Here is a 13,165-nt window from a genome sequence, read left to right on the forward strand (position 1 = left end):
TATTATTATTGTTGTTAAATGTTACCAACTATTAACAGATGACACAAATGTGTTAACTCTGATTAGTAATAAAACGACTATAACAGCTCAAATTTATTTATTTTTATAAATTCTTTATATCTAAAACTGGAGAACACTCTAGAACTTATCAACAAGTTGAAGTATGTGTTGTTGTTCTTGTTGTCGCCATTCTTCACTGCCAGCATCACCTAAGTTGCCAGCATATTCTGAAACAAATAGTAATTATGAAATACTATTTTTAATTCAATACTCTTAAATCCATTCAATGGGTGATTCTGCTTTTAAATACAATTCAATCAAGGCTTCGATTTATTTACCTCTCATAACGTGTCTTATTATCTTCAATGAACCGCCTCTTAAAGATAATACGCGCTGCACACGTTGTTTTATTGATGGCGGGCCTGCTGTGCATACCTGAAAAATAGAGCATTTTATCTTATTCTGTATAAAAGAATAGCTTCAATACGAAATTATTGCGGAAGTTATTCCATTTGAAAATTTATTTTTAATTTATTATTGCATTTTCTTTTCACCATACCTCTAGTATAATCCTGTCAATGAGCTGCAAAGTGAATAAGCCCCCAGACAATCGCTTCAAATACTGTGCATCATCATCTAAATCTTCTGTTTCTTGCTAAAATAATTTTGAGAAATATGGATTAAAATTTTTCGAACAAATGTAATTAATTCATCTATAGAGTATATTATTTCTATACCTCCATTTCCTTTTCAATACGGTCTACTTTGTCCATGTATTTAAAGTGTAATTCTAATAATCTGTCCACTTTTTCCAGGTCATTTTCGGTAAATTTCGCAAGTAATCTTTGCCGCTGACTGCCTTGACAGTTACGTAACATCGATGATATTATTGATACTACATGCTCTAAAATAAACATAAAATTAATGACACATTTTTCAAGTATTGTAAATTGTTTTCAAGGCACAAATGTTTTTACTTGAAACAAACCTTCATGTTGATCAACTGTTAACAATCTTTTTCTCTTTGGTGTTTTCATGAACAGAGGGAAAACAGTTCGTAAGCCCAAAATATCGACAAATTTATTGCAATTGTCTCGACCATCAGGGCCTGCTAGTGCATGATCCAATACTTTTAATGAGCCATTTCTCGACATCTTTTTCTCTCTACAAAAACATATTATATATTAGTAACTGTTAAATTCATTTTTTTAAACAAACAAGATTTTCCATGAAAATATAGATTTTATTTGTATTAGTTTCTTGAAAAATAAATTTTTATTTTAGTGAAGCCAACCTTAACATAAGATTCATAAGTTGTAGACCTTCCCCTCTCAAGAATCGGTCTCTATTGCTAGGCTCCATGAGAGCACAACATAATGAATCAAACATGTTTTCCATTGCCTCTTGCTCTTCAGCACCACTTGGATCATGCCTTTTGTAAAACTGAAAACAAATATTACATACATTTTTATGTTCCTCAAAAAACTTTGTATATTCTTTGTATCTTTTATTATTTTACTTTCATGTGTATTCATAAATTAAGTTCCTTTTTTGTATAAAAAAAATACATTTCAAATACATTTTTAATAACAAGTAAGTAAAGCAACAACAACAAAAACTTTTTCGGATGAAAATTTTTCCTCATAACATATGTTGATAACAACAAAAGTTGAAGATCATCCACAATGCAGGTTGCAGAGGTTATAAAAGATTGGTACTAATAAAAATATTTACAGCTAACTGTTGCAATAAGACATCAATGCCATCAAGTTCTCCAAGTAATTTCCTATTCTCTGGGGTGTTCTGCAGAAGTATGGATAATATTTCTGTTGCATACAACTTGTTAGCATCAAATGGTGCCTTCATCTGAAAATAACAGATCAAGATAAGATTTTGTACATGTGTCCATAGATTATGTTACGATTTTAAAAATACAAATACAATTTGCTTTACTTACTTTAAGTCTTTTCAAAATCCACTGAATAAAACCCTGTTTGGCAACTTCTACACATAGCTCAGGGCGAAATTCTGTTATGTTTTCAATTATGCCTGGGAATAGTGAATTACAATTAAATATTTTTTCATAATGCAAAGCCTTACTCTTACCCATTCACCTGATCATGCTCAATTATGTACTAGAAAAGCAAGACAACATTGAACATAATAAACACAAATATACCTAATGTGTTATGAACGGCATCCCTTTCATCTGGTACTTGTTCATCAAGTCGAGCAAGATTGTGCAGAAGTAACGAAGGGCACTATGCTTCTGCTAATGCATTTATTAATTCTTCTGCACCTTCCTCACTTTCATGCAATATATCAACATCAGTTAACTCCTATGATTAAAAAGTTAAATTAAAGATTTAGGAACAATTGAAAGCAAAATCCTATAATACTCTATTTAAATCATGTTTAAATTCATACCTGCAATAAATTGACAACTTTTGTAGATACATCGGTATTATCGTGAGACAGTAATTCTAAAATTGAATTAACACATTTCAAGTCAACCAACAAGGGATACTGGTCTGGCACAGTGGCTACAGCACTTAATTCCTGCAGAGCTTCATATAGATCTAATTCACTCTCCATGAATTTTTCTGGTTGGTCAGGAAACTTAATTCTCATTTCTCTGTTTTTCAGAGCCTTCTTTTCGAAATTAAGAACTAATTTTTTTACAGCAGTTTCATCTAGAACTTCACCCTGAATAATAATAGCACAATATTAACCTAATTCATATTAAATTTAAAATTGATTAAAGTAAAGTAAACATACAATGTAAAATAAATTTTTACCTCTGTTACTTCATTTTCTACGAATTTAAGAATATCTTCACGTTCTTTGTCAGTAATAGTTGGTTCTTTTGGAAGAGATTTTACAGTTCTTTCTATATCCGATTTTACTAGACGACGTACTTTACTTGACCGCACACTTTCATCATCTGAATCTTCAAGTTCATCTTCATTGGGACGTTTTGGAGTGGGTGTGGGCTATGGAGGAATATAATTACCTATTGAAATATTCATTACAACTACTATTTACAATGAAAAGCTACAAAATAACAATAATAACAACCTTAAATGAGAGTAATTCACCAACATCCATTTTTGCTCAGCATTAAGATCTTGAAAAATTAATTATCGTTGTTCAACACAAGCAATGCTTGCACTTTATTATTTAATATCTCTTTCATAGAATATTACTATATATCCAAAAATACAAAGACAAACATCACAATCACAGCCGCATTTCCCAATTCCCATTGTGCATGACGCTTGCAGGCTTATTGAATTGACATGTAATTGACATTTGACAATTGACCGTTGACGTGCTACAAAATAAATAGTTCTACAGTGTATTTATGCCCCGTTTTCCAATTACAGCACTAGAGCGCATTATGCGGCATAATGCTTAACGTTGAATGTTCCAACTACAGCAACGCTTCGCACAATCGAGCACTAAAAAAAGTAATGCGCGTGAATTGATGCGTGCAATCGATTTATTGGAAAAAATTTTAAAGCTTTCGTTTCATTGTAGTTTTTTCGAAATAATCAAAGATAATTCAAATTGTGTTAAAAAAAAAATAAATATAAGTATGGATGAAGGTACAAACATTGAAAAAAATGTTAATGAAATAATCAAAATCCAAATGACTTAAAATAGCCGTAAATATTTTTCAACCAATTATTATGTATACCACTTTATTTACACATTAATGAGGTTATTGCTAAACTTTATGAATATTTTTTTTTTCAACACTGAACTTAGCGCAACCTGCTGAGTGCTGGTGCGTTTCATGTTCCAATTAAGCATCAGCATAATTCGGCATTGTGCGGCACTGAGTCGCATTATGCTCTGTAATTGGAAAACAGCCATGATTTATAACGACTATTCATTACTATTTATTTTAGATGTCATATAAATCTAACCGTTGAACGGTTAGATTTATCCGATCCGATTTATGATTTTTTAACAATATTAATTTACATAGTATACGTATAGATATTAGATCACCAGTGCAAACTTAGCACCCCATCTATGGAATTTTGGGTCGAAAATGACCTTGATCGTTAGGTCCCCGTTAGGTCCTTTAAGGTCCACCAATTTTTTCGTTAGGTCCCCTTTAGTTTTTTTTTAAATAATTTTTTAAATTTTAGGTATAAAAAAATTACACTTTAGCACCCCATCCATAGAATTTTGGGTCAAAAATGACCTTAATCTATAGGTCTTCGTTAGGTCCTATAAGGTCCCACAATTTTTTCGTTAGGTCCCCTTTAGTTTTTTTTTAAATATTTTTTTTTTAATTTTGGGTATAAAAAAATTACACTTTAGCACCTCATCCATATCAAAATTGGCGAATTTTATCAAAATCGTATTCTTTACCGTTAGGTCCGTATAGGTCCATCATTGAAATTGTTAAATTATTTATTTTATTAAAATCTATATATTTATAAGAAAGTCGTGTTAGTTACTCCACTTATAACTCAAGAACGGCTGAACCGATTTAGCTGAAAATTGGCAGGGAGGTAGTTTAGAGCCAGGAGAAGGATATAGGATACTAAATATGTACCACGGGCGAAGCCGGGGCACTAGTTATAAAATAATTGAAACCTGCGCATGCGCCTTAGAGCATTAAGACATGCGCACATCATACATAAACAGCGCGAAATTTAAATTGGTATCGTTTCATTTATTAAATCAATAAATAAATCTATACTAGTCACGTCTGGTTCGAAAGATGAGACTGGCTTTTTATTTCGAAAATTTATTTGGCAACACTTAACAGTTAACTGTCATTAAAACCTGAGTTGTTGATGTGTCAAAGCTTGTCAAAGTGATTTTATTTTCTGCGATTTTAGCTTAGGATTTTAGTGATTTCTAATAATTGAAAACTGAGTTGAAAACATGACGAAAACTTTAAACTATGATTAATAAATTTAAAAAGAAACAATTTGAAAGAGATGTAGTTTTCAAGGAAAAATACACAGTGTGACTTGATATTTTGATACTTTTCATCTTGATTGCATTGCACATTATATGATTTGTTTAATATTATTATTATTATTTTGCATGGATGATACCAGTAATCCAGTTATAAACTATTAAAGCAACAATATAAAATTGAACGATCTGTCCGTTCAAAATGTTTAAAGACACAAAATCAGTATCTCAACGAGATTTCTTCTATGACCGAACCATGTTATTCATGTTGAAGAACAAAAAAAACAAGATGGAATAACTGCAGAAATGGAAGAGTTAATGATGTCAGAGATAATGATAGTGATTCTTATTCTTTATTCGCGGCTGAACGCGGCTTTTAGATTTAATATGATTATATTGATTAAACAAAATTTAATTGTATTTTATTATGTTTTTTATTACTTTCACTAGCTGTTCTTTTTTTTATCTGTATCAGATAACTGTACCAGATTACATATATATAATATTATATAGATGAAGAGTTTGTAGAGGTTGTTAATCTCTCAAAAAAACAAAGCTCGTAATAATAAATTAAAGTATCAAAACTTTATTTCCAACTATAACCTAAGTTACCATTAGGTTACCTTAATATGATGATTTTTTGAATTTGCCGCCTTTTCCAGTCTTATCTTTCGTTAGCCGGACTATCACCACAGTATCACCATATTTCCTACAGTATGGCGACGAATGTACTTGTGCAGAGAAACGGAGGGGAACTGGCGGGGGGTCGGGCGACGCGGGCCGCTTAATGCAATCACGCTGAGTTTGCATTAACTATCGCGAAAGGACGACGCAGTCGTATTTTTTATGTAATAATTTTATTATACATAGGTACTTACATATTCTATTATGGCGCGCAAAAACTGTTCCGTTTACGGATGTAAATCTACATTGAAATCCCAGAAGGAAACAATATTTCAGAAAGATTGTATTAATAATTGTATCTGTTGAATTAAAATCAAAGCTATGTATATGTTGTCCTCATTATTTTCTAATCAGATTGTACATCCCAATGCGAATGCATTACTTCTTAAATGGTATAATATACAATTAAGAACATCCAAAAATAAAGTGTCCACGTAAATAATATTTAGCAGTGCAATATCTGTAATTATATATTTATGAACAAATGATTACATCAGATTTAATAATCGCAATTATTTTGAATGTACATATGAATAAATGATTTCATCATAATATTAATAATCACAATTGTTTTATTTCCCATTTGTTGCAACCCTAGCGTATTTTCGTGTGGCAGCGTAAGTACCTACGCTGGCGGCGGCATCGCGCGACATCAAAGGCGTTTCCTTACTGTAGGAAATAATATTGTAATACTGTGCTATCACTATCATTATTATATTATACATAGTATAAAACAAAGTCGCTTTCTCTGTCCCTATGTCCCTTTGTACGCTTAAATCTTTGAAACTACGCAACGGATTTTGATGCAGTTTCTTTTAATAGATAGAGTGATTCAAGAGGAAGGTTTATATGTATAATAACATCCATTAAATAGTGGAGAAGTACTGCTATTTTTGAGGTTTCTAATGTGATGTCGTAAAAAATTACCAGCCTTACTTATAAAAACTGACTGATCTGTTGCATAAACACCTCTCAGTTAAATAACTCTCAACTCCTTAAACAATGATTAAAATAATCGTACTTATAAACCTATCTCAGCAGTCTCTCAACTAAGTTACGTCAATATATGTATTTTTTTCTAGTAACATTATCGAAATAAAACCCGCTATTCACGTAAAACTTGACTAAAAATGTACTTTTTGACAAATATGAATGGTAGACTTTATTTTGTATGACGTTTAACTGACAGGATATTGATAACTTTCAAATTTCAAACATTTGTACAGATTTGAGATTTTTGATAAATTCAAATTCAGTTTTAATTTAAAATGAGTTCAATGATCAATAAACGTTCTCGTTCGACGAATTGGAGTGAGGAGGATAAGGTACGTAATGTACACAAGAAATCTAATAGAATGTACTTATTTCCTTAAATGTTTTAATGCTTATTAATAAATATATATTGCTCTTTAGAAAGTGCTTCGAAAATAATTAGTGCTCGAGCGAGCACATATTATATTAGAGAATAAGGATACGTCGACTAATACAAATACAGCAAAAAAACTTGCATGGGAAGATGTTTTGTCTTGGTTATTTTAGTTTTACTTATTCTAACAGTTTCTTGTATTTAATAAATTGTTACAGTGTAATAACATTATTATTGTATTTATATTTCAGTTATAATATCATTTCACTCCATAAAAGGGACTTAAGCCAAATACAAAATCAGTGGAGGAATTTGAAGAAAGCTAAGGCTTCGGAACACAAATTTAGAACGGCAAGAAACATGACAGGCGGGGGACCTCCGCCACCAAGTCCTCCGCCTGAAGATCAAGAGCTTATAGCAGCTCTTCCTAATGAGTTTGTGGTTGATAACAATCCTTTCGATAGCGATGCAACACATGGCCAACAGGTTTATATTTTTTACATTTTCTACTGCTATTATTCCTTAATTTGGAATATCCATTAAGGGATAATAGCGCTATGCATATATAGTTTTTTATTGTGAGATTGAGTAATTATATTTTATATATTTATAGGAAGTTACTAAGGAGTCTGCTGATGATACATTGAAATTGAATGAAAATGATGAAAGCACTGCACATGCATAGGTAATCATATTATATAATAATTTGTATAATATTTTTATCAGTTATGTTATACAAAAATATCAGTATTATAAATAAAATTTATATTATTTTAAAATAATTATTATTTTTTTATTTTTAGCCTGAATTGCCAAATTTCTCCACTGAATTGCCACGTATAAATCCTACACATCATATTTTCAAAGCTAAACCAAAAAAAACGTAAGTATGTAATGTTGAAAATAGAATTTCATGAAATTTCCTGTGCTTATTGTTCAGCTGTGATTTATGTGAAATAATGTTTAATGTTTATGTTATTTTTACAGTGGGAAATCAAATTCCAATTACGAGCATCAATTATTCCTCCTTGCAAAAAAAAGCAGGGAGGAATTAATGAAGCAACAACAAGAGTTGCATCTATTAAGAATAGAGCAAGAGAGGGAGCTTCACCTATTAAGAATAGAACAAGAGAGGGAGCTTCACGAGAAGAAGCTCCAAATACTTGCATTAGAGGAGGAATATTTAAAAAAAATAAATTTTGAAAAATAATAAAATATGGTTTTTATTGATTAAAATAAGTTTCAATATAAATGGCCCTGTTTATATTTTCGTCTTCATCTTCTATATTATCAGGGATAGTTGGATCGATTAATAATTGATTTTCAAGGCCTGAAGGATCTAGAAAAATACAAAATAAAGAATTAAAATATGCTTATTTTTTATGTATTGGCATTATTAAATATACTTTGTTTACATATTAGTTTGCACAAATACCTTGATTTAAAATAGACTCATTAAAGAGTATTGCTAAATTGTGCAAAACTGCACAAGCAACAATAGTGGTCTTGATCACTTGCAGAGACCCTCGCATTGTTTCGTTGAGTATGCGGAATCTTTGCTTCCACACCCCAAAGCAACGCTCTACAGTATTCCTCGTTCGTATGTGACTCAGGTTGTACCTTTCTTCTGCCTGTGTCCTTGGTCTTAATATTGGTGTTAGAAGATGCGAAGTACAAGGATACCCGCTATCTCCAATCAGCTTCCCATGAAATTCATTCTCCTCAAACCTCCGCTTTATTGAGCTTTCTCTATATATGCGGGAATCATGTGTACTTCCTCTCCAGTGACACACAATATCGCAGATTTTAAGGTCAGAGTCACATACTACCTGTAATTATTGTCATCAATATTATTATAAATTAGAAACACATAATAGCACACATAACAATGAAAATTTATTACTTTAAATACACTATGATCAAACTAAAATGTTATTGTACAATGTTCATACTTGAGTGTTAATGGAGTAATGTCCCTTCCTATTAACATAGTACTGTCCAGCCTCTCCACTCACTTTGCGTATCTTAATATGAGTGCAATCTATTGCACCAATGATACGCTTCATCCCGCATATTATGGCCTCAAATTTCCTAATTGCTTTGGCTTCCTCGGTTGAGTTCGACGGCATATTAATATAACGCGAACTTTTAGAAGCTAACGCAATAGCAACATTTCGGGACAAACGGGAAAGTGTCTGTTGACTCATTCTGTGAATGTCAGCACAATCTTCTTGGATCTGTAATGTAATAGATCGTTATACAGGCTTTTCTATTGTATATATCCAAAACTAGAGCACAAGTCACATCTACCTCATGCCGGCCCCAATATCGAATAACTGCCATCACTTGCAGTTCCACTGGAATACCGCCCCCTCGAGTGTCCACGCGAAGGTCATCCCGAATCAAATTAATGATTTGTTGCATGTTAAGCGTCTTAAGCGTCTTATTTACGGTCCATCTTGACGTACGTCCCGCCAAGGTCATACACGATGCACGACGCAAAACGACAGTGAATAGCGTTGACGTCTCAGAACAAAGAATCCTATGGAACTGCCGTAATTGTTCAATTTGACGCGGAAATAATAATGATATACCCATCTCTTTCTCACAACAGTGGTTTTACCTTAGAAAAAGCATCTACACTCTTTTTATTAGCGCCCTCTTCATTGGCATCGATGTACCTTTGCTGCCACGGACGCCATTTTAGTATACGGTTTTGTTTACATGTGAGAAGATGTCATTGTGAAATTTTTATGATTTTCCCATGATTTTCCAGTGTTTTTCGCCCATATTCGAGTGTAATAAGTATAATTGAAAATAATAATAGGTACCATGAAGTGTTCTATAGTAGGTTGTGGCCTATGCCAAAGCAAAAACAGGCCGAATCTAACCTTTCAACTTGTTGCTTATATTAAAGTGTATTTATTATCAAGTGTATAGAAATCTTTTAATCATTTTACATTTAATCATCTTAGTTATTATGAGCTGTAGAAACCCGCAATATTCTCCTTATTTCATTTGCATCGAAAACATAAACATGAGTGCTAGTGTCGAACATCATCGCATAAACACCTTATCGATAAATTATTAATTTGTTTATTAATTACGTGCGAAGTTATATATTGTTGCATATTTCGTTTTAGTTTACCAAGTAACGAATCCCGGCGAAAGGCATGGTTGGAAAAGATTGGCATAGAAAATATCCGGCCAGGAACTAAAAACATTAATGTGTACTCATTGCACTTTGAAGAGAGCGCATTTAATAAGACTTTAAATATCGTTTGATTGAGAGATGATGCTATCCCAACAGTATTTGCAAAGGTAAATAATTCATCAATCTTTTTATTAAACAACTAGCTGCTCCGCGCGGTTTCACCCCCGTGGCTCCAAAACTGTTGGTCGAAGCGTGGTGATATATATTATATACCCTATAGCCTTCCTCGATGAATGAGCTATCTAACACTGAAAGAATTTTTCAAATCGGACCAGTAGTTCCCTAGACTAGCGCGTTCAAACAAACAAACAAACAAACTCTTCAGCTTTATAATATTATTATAGTATAGATTTTATTTAGCTCATCCTGTTTGTTTTTTTTAGGTACAAGGTAGTAATTGAAATTGTACCCCCTTTCTGTTGACCGATTAATCTAATTGCTATATGCTTCACAATATCTTTTTTGACTTATATGCTCTAGAGACCTAGAGTGTCATGAGACAAGTGGTGTGATGACTGGTACTTAAAACCTACTGAGTTATTTTTTTGTTTTTAAGATATTACCTACATTATTAAAATCTTTTAAAGTGAAACTTTTATTACATCGTCTCAAACTTTTTCTATACTTAATATTGTAAAAAGGAAAGATTTGATTGTGTATGCACAAAAAGACCTCAAAACTACTGGTCCAATTTTTTTTAATTCTTTCGTTGTTGGAAAGCTACACTTTCCATAAGTATATAATACGCTATGTTTGTTCAATAAATAATTTTAATAAAAAAAAAAATACTAAAAGTTTTACAATTTATGAATTTATCAAACATTGAGTTCATGTTTCTGTAGCAATCTATTTATTATCACTTGGGACCATATCTAATGTAACATTTTTATCTCTTTCAGGCAGACCATCCATCTCAATTTGCTTTAATTGACATATCAAATACTACTGATCAACCATCATGCTCAGGTTATCCACATCAACAAGATGCCAAGGATCTTGAATTGGTAAGAGCAGTTCTTGAATAGAAAACCTATATGAAATAATTCTTGTTTAAAAAAAAAGGGACTTAACACATAACTTCAATACGTAACTTTTTCATAGTCTTAGTCATACATGCTCAGATTCATGTGTATAATTATGAGAACTGTTATCAATAATTAAAATTTCTTTAATGTTTTAGGCTTCAGCACTCGAAGAATTAAAAAAAATGAAGAAAAAGTGGAGAAACAGAAAAAGAAAATTAAATGTTTAAATGAAGTGGTCCGTCAACAAATTTCCACACTGTATATGGCCAAGCTTATTTGCCGCATCTGTGACTACTGTCCCATGTACCTAAACATATATAGTAACCACTATAACTTAAATAAATTATTTTATGAAAAAATTGTGTTTGTTATTTAACTATACTTGTCCTTGAACATCTGCTTGAGTCACTCACATGTATTTTAGCCAGCGGCTCTGCTCTTTTTTATTTTCGTACATGCGAACGAAGTCGCGGGTAAAGAATGCTCTTATGATCGAATGGATTGCTTGGAAGAAATTGCTTGGAGCAATAAAGCCGCCTTTTGACTAAGTTGTACGTTTGACGATTAAGTAAAATTTGTTTTTTCTGTTTGTGTGCAATAAAGCTTATAAATAAATAAATAAAGTACCCTATGGATTGGAGTACCCGATGTTAAATTTCATCAAAATTGGCTTATCCGTTTTAGCGTGAAAACGGAATATACATACATACACACTTTCGCATTTATAATATTATAAAACCTATCTTATGTGTTAATTCAAGTTACCCTCAATATGTGTGCTAAATTTCATTGTGATCGGTTCAGTAGTATTTGCGTGAAAGAGTAACAAACTTACACATCCATCTTCACAAACTTTCGCATTTATAATATTAGCAGGAAGTATGATAGGATAGGATTAGTGAGGATACATAGGTATATAAAGAAAACCCTGTCAAATCGCGAAAATCAGCTGACCAGCTGTTTCAAATAAAACTGCAGAACGAAAATATCAAAATGTATTGATTACACACTACAGCTATCCCTAGTAGGTAGGTACAATTGCAAAATGGTTAATCCGAATCACGAATTACCGAGTAACGATTGCCCGATAGAAGTAGTTATCTTTTTTTTATTTTGTTGAAAGAAGTACCTCTTACTAGGTAAGCACCTACTGCATACTTATCATTCAAAAAGACAAAATTCTTATTACCTGAATTATCCATTCTTAACTCTGTCATCAATCGATACAATATTATCGACTAGACGAACAAGTGAACGTCCCTAGCCCGCCATGTTTGTTCCCCGATTTGTTTACTTAGGTATGCAGGAAAAGTACATGCATATGGCAGTTCCATATGATCGTTGTTCAGAGGTTGACGTACGTCAATAATTATTATTATTATCTTGCTGGATGTGCACGACCAACTTTTCATCCAGCAAGCACCCCCACCACCGCGAACGTCGTGCAGATGGACAGTGAATAGCGCGGACGTACAGCAGATTAGTGTTGCCAACAGAAATTAATGTAAATACTTGGAATCGTGGCCTATTGATATGATTTTTTTGTGATAACTTAGTGAGTACATGAGCAAGCAAGAAACGGTTATTTTTGATTTTTATGTACACAGGAAATCCCAATTATCATTACTTTTGGATCAACCTTGTACACATGGACAGTTTATATTCAGAAGTTATTATTTTAAAAGAACTCCAAGGCGAATTGTTGAATAACACAGATTTTATGCAAAAGTCCACTGCAGAAAAATGGAAATTTATTTAAAAAAAATATCTTGACGAATTTGTTTGTTTAAAAAAAAATGATTAGCTATATACTCTCTGTTCCCGCCACTTTAGCATTTACTGAAAGAGTCTTTTCGGTCATGAATGTGAAGTGGCGGGAAGAGAGAAACCGAGCTTCATTAAAAATTAATTAAAAATGAGCTCTTGAAATAT

General features: G+C 32.2%; 2 protein-coding genes and 2 long non-coding RNA genes across 5 annotated transcripts; 2 read left to right on the top strand and 2 right to left on the bottom strand.

Annotated features, from left to right (window-relative positions):
• Positions 1-82: 82 nt before the first annotated feature.
• On the bottom strand, positions 83-2,238 carry LOC149909695 (beta-catenin-like protein 1). Its single transcript, XM_090119782.1, has 9 exons — positions 2,180-2,238; positions 1,958-2,049; positions 1,735-1,866; positions 1,295-1,443; positions 989-1,164; positions 738-904; positions 560-655; positions 339-435; positions 83-227 (listed from the first exon to the last, which is right to left on the bottom strand). Exons 3-9 carry the CDS (start codon positions 1,864-1,866, stop codon positions 139-141), a joined length of 906 nt encoding a protein of 301 aa, XP_089975908.1. The 5' UTR covers positions 1,958-2,049; positions 2,180-2,238; the 3' UTR covers positions 83-138.
• A 23-nt stretch (positions 2,239-2,261) lies between these two features.
• Positions 2,262-3,108, bottom strand: LOC149909696 (beta-catenin-like protein 1). Its single transcript, XM_090120192.1, has 4 exons — positions 3,079-3,108; positions 2,799-2,993; positions 2,428-2,706; positions 2,262-2,339 (listed from the first exon to the last, which is right to left on the bottom strand). The coding sequence occupies exons 1-4, from the start codon at positions 3,106-3,108 to the stop codon at positions 2,262-2,264; spliced, it is 582 nt and encodes a 193-aa protein (XP_089976318.1).
• Positions 3,109-6,795: 3,687 nt separating this feature from the next.
• On the top strand, positions 6,796-8,209 carry LOC149909697 (uncharacterized). 2 transcript variants are annotated; one of them, XR_016458595.1, is made up of 5 exons: positions 6,796-6,953; positions 7,246-7,480; positions 7,608-7,679; positions 7,798-7,877; positions 7,982-8,209. It is a non-coding gene; the product is annotated as an uncharacterized LOC149909697 (long non-coding RNA). The 2 variants fall into 2 exon arrangements; XR_016458596.1 differs by lacking the exon at positions 6,796-6,953 and adding an exon at positions 7,009-7,157.
• Positions 8,210-9,922: 1,713 nt separating this feature from the next.
• Positions 9,923-11,545, top strand: LOC149909698 (uncharacterized). Its single transcript, XR_016458597.1, has 3 exons — positions 9,923-10,315; positions 11,108-11,212; positions 11,389-11,545. It is a non-coding gene; the product is annotated as an uncharacterized LOC149909698 (long non-coding RNA).
• Positions 11,546-13,165: the final 1,620 nt, after the last annotated feature.

Source organism: Colias eurytheme, chromosome 3, assembly GCF_061535395.1.
Source record: "Colias eurytheme isolate Ceu_HAF_F1 chromosome 3, ilColEury1 Martin Lab GWU primary, whole genome shotgun sequence".
NCBI lineage: Eukaryota > Metazoa > Arthropoda > Insecta > Lepidoptera > Pieridae > Colias > Colias eurytheme.